At 51.7% G+C, this 3,633-nt stretch overlaps 1 protein-coding gene across 1 annotated transcript; it reads left to right on the plus strand.

Annotated features, from left to right (window-relative positions):
- Positions 1–2,940: 2,940 nt before the first annotated feature.
- On the plus strand, positions 2,941–3,075 carry FOIG_16804 (uncharacterized protein; the record flags this gene model as incomplete). Its single annotated transcript, XM_031218282.1, has 1 exon — positions 2,941–3,075. The coding sequence occupies one exon, from the start codon at positions 2,941–2,943 to the stop codon at positions 3,073–3,075; it is 135 nt and encodes a 44-aa protein (XP_031052004.1).
- Positions 3,076–3,633: the final 558 nt, after the last annotated feature.

Genomic DNA, 3,633 nt, shown 5'->3' on the forward strand with positions numbered 1-3,633 from the left:
TCTTTGCACACCCCGTTGTAAGCTCCTTTGACGTCAAAGCTCACCAGACTAAGGATCCATCGACCTCGCCAGGCGGCGTAGATCTGCTCTTGCAGCAGCATTAATGCCTGCTCAGCGGAACGTTGTTTACGAGCTCCAAAGTGATTTGTTGGCAGTAATCCGTGTGTTTCAACAGCATGCGAGATCCTTTCTGCGACGACCGCCTCTAGTATTTTGCCCAAGGTAGATAGAAGCGAGATGGGCCTCCATGCCTTCGCGCTCGAATAGTTTTCCTTGTTTGGTTTCTTCAGAGGAATGATCTTGGCATGTCTCCATTGATCCGGCAGCACTCCATCTTCCAGCGAAGCACGAAAAAGCGAGAAGACTCGGTGCTTGACAGAAGGCCAGATCTGTTTCCAGACTGCGACGGGTAGCCCATCTTCGCCGGGTGCTTTCCATGATTTCGCCGCGACAAGCTGTCGCTCTACCTCCTCCATAGTGATATTTGGCATGACGACAGCAGATCCGCACTGGGGTCGATCTCCTTCTTCTTCGATATGCTGCGGTAATGGAGGAAAGAAGGTTGCTAACATTTCCTCGGCCTGTTCGATGTTGTTGTTCGTGCGTGTGCCGTCGACCCTCGTGAGTTGGGGTACTTTTCCAAATGCTGTATCATCTCCAGACTTGAGATACTTTGCTGCCTTCCATATGTTGGCGTTATCGGCTAAAAACTCGTTCCAATGCGTCTTTTTCTGCTGCCTGATGGCATCATGGTACTGCTTTGCTGCTCCTCTCGCCGTGTCCTCAAGCTCCTCGCATGCTCGTCCCGCGCGTCTCGATGCTCTGGCACGGTTCCTCCAGTGTGTGTACATCTGCCGAAGTTGCGTGAGGTCTGAGGTCCACCAACGCTTTGCGTATGGTGACGGCTTAGCTCTGGGTGTTAGCGCGCGGACTGCGGGGAAAGCGACAAGCTGACGCTGCAAGTGGTGGTGACACTAGCGCAAAACAAAGGTACCAGGCACAGTGCCCTGACAGTGCACGCACGGATGGTTCGCGGGAGCTAGGGCCACATGATAATGCTTGTTCAATGGGGACTTGGCATGTGGGGTGATAGTGCGCTGATTGACGTGTGTCTCAGGGATTTGTTGCCAGTGCGTTTGGGGCGATGGCACTAAATCGTAGACCCCAGCAGCCCTGTCTCTTTAAATTACTCGCCCTAACGGTACGTAGCTGTGCTAATGTGAGAATGTCTTGCCTCGATGGGGTCAAGGTGCATACGGGCAGACAGGGTCATGGATGCATCTGGCCAACCCTGTCAAAATCGCAAGGGATCTTACAGGCCGTCCCCACAGCTAGATGCATACGCGGCTAGTCATCGGATTTGCTTTTGCTAGGGATCTCGGGTCGCTAATGCATTCCCACCTTAAAATCAACATTGATCCCTTGCTGGTCCTGCGGCTGCCTTGACGGCTTGAAATTGTTTCTTGTCTCCTCATTTCTTGCCTTGTTGTAACGTGCACTTTCACAAAATTTGACTTTTCATTCCCCTAGCGAACCAATTGCCACCAACACATCTGGTGCAGAGTCATTGGACGAGCGAAAAACATACCCGATTCTCTTTCCGAGGGCTAAATCAGCCTAACCTGTGGTCTCTGCCGAGGTCCACACTTGCCATTACTTCTTACCATGCTTAAAAGAAACAGAGGAACCGAGCAGCCAGGGACCGCAAAGCGCATCAAATGCGAACCAAGAAAAGACCCAAACTGCGACGCAGACGTGGTATGCTATCCGATAACCCCTAATAGTGAGGGCGAAAATACGGATGCCCTATTGTGTTTGCTTCAGGCAGATACTGTCAACAGCTGCGGCACCCGCTCCTGGGTCCCTCAATCTCCAGGTAAGGCTGTGAAGATCACCTCCCTCTCATGTTTTCTTGTCCTTTTCTCGTTTCCACATTCACTCTTTCCATGCCTATTGTGTCCATATTGGGGACTCAAGGGGCCGAAACGTTTCTTTCGGAGGACATGTGGGTTCAGAATACACTGAACTCATCTTCTTCCCCCTCTTGATTGACACTCATCGTCTCATCCATCGTGGTCTCCGATTCTTGAGCTGACGTTCCGTGTAGACCCCCAACTTCCAAAGGCCATAGCCTCTCGACCTCGACCTCAACCTCAACCTCAACCTCTTCCTCCTCCTCCTCCTCAACCGCCTCGTCTCTTACCCGCGGCCCCAGATGCTCTCCCAGGGCGGGCTGTCGAGTCGCAAGACTCCAAGAAGAGAGGCGGGGAAGCAGTAGAGGGACTCGTTGTTAGTCCTTTCACTGTGGATGAAGATCGATTGATTGTGTCTGCTTTCCCTCGCTATAATCGCCCAAAGAATGGACAAGTGAACGGGTATGTCAAGTTCCACTGGCCTTCGCAAGGTCCATGGAGACGACCGTCTGAACCCGTACCACTGCCATCGGAGGATGATGTGGAAGACATAACGGCAAACATAACGCGATCACACCATCCGGATCGCAGGCCCAGCGTGTCAACACTGGCTGTGACTTGGCATGTGATACCTCCAGCGCCAGTTGGGACTGTTTCCCTGAGTAGTATTGAAGGGTGTCGGGCAAGAGCTTCATCGCCAATATTGATGACAGGCCTGCCAGTTTCCTCTCAAGTCGCTTCACTGACCCGGACGACGAGGGAACCGAGAATGCTACCACCTCAATTCGGATTCCAAGCCAAAATGGATAATATTGACAGACGGTTATTTGAGTTCTGTATGTTCTTTTTGCCGGCGCCCTGGGGTTTCACGAGGCGTTTGCTGATTACCCTTTGACAGATATTAAGAACTGGTGCCCAGGAAGGAGTGTGCTGAGGGACACAAACTTGTGGTTGAAGGACCTGGCCCCGATGCACGGGAACGAAGGCATCCTTCACGCCATTCAGAGCCTGTCGGGCATCTACATCTATGATTATCTGCCACAGGAGCGTATTCGGCAGCGAATCAATCAGCGATATGACATGGCCAATCAATATTACTGTACACTCCTCCACGCACCTGAGAGCAGGGAAATCGGGAAAGGGCAGGAAGCTATCACTATGACTGTGCTTCTTTCGATGCTAGACGTACGTATGATTGTGTTACCTTTCTTGCTATTGTCATGCCGTGTTTCGTCGTAACGCTGACTGATATTTAGATTGTCCTCACGGAACGACGACTCAAGAAGCCATACAATCCGCGATGGCTGGAAGGATTCAGGCAAGGCGAATACTTTCTGCAGGCAACTGACCCTGGCGCTCGCTACTGGAAAAACAACAACGTCCAGTACAACGAACTCCGCATCTCTCAATCAATCATCGTTGGCCGGGCAGTGATTCTCGCTCAACCTATGATGGCCCTTCCATCACCGCAGACTTTTAACCCCGAGGCTGAAGCAGGCAGGTTCAGCTGGCTACTCTACGGAACAGAGAAGGATATGTTTGAAATCCATGGAGGATGTGGCTTTTCGAAGAAACTGTTGCACCTCATGAGCCAAGTAACATATTGTGCAGGTCGATTGCAGCAAGAGCCCGAATCCACCATCGTTCCAATCACGGCCAAATTTCTTTTGCGTGAACTATCAGAAATGCGCCAATGGAGCCGTGAGGACAAAGACTGGGA

The sequence above is a fragment of the Fusarium odoratissimum genome (genome assembly GCF_000260195.1).
Source record: "Fusarium odoratissimum NRRL 54006 unplaced genomic scaffold supercont1.191, whole genome shotgun sequence".
NCBI classification, from domain to species: Eukaryota; Fungi; Ascomycota; class Sordariomycetes; order Hypocreales; family Nectriaceae; genus Fusarium; species Fusarium odoratissimum.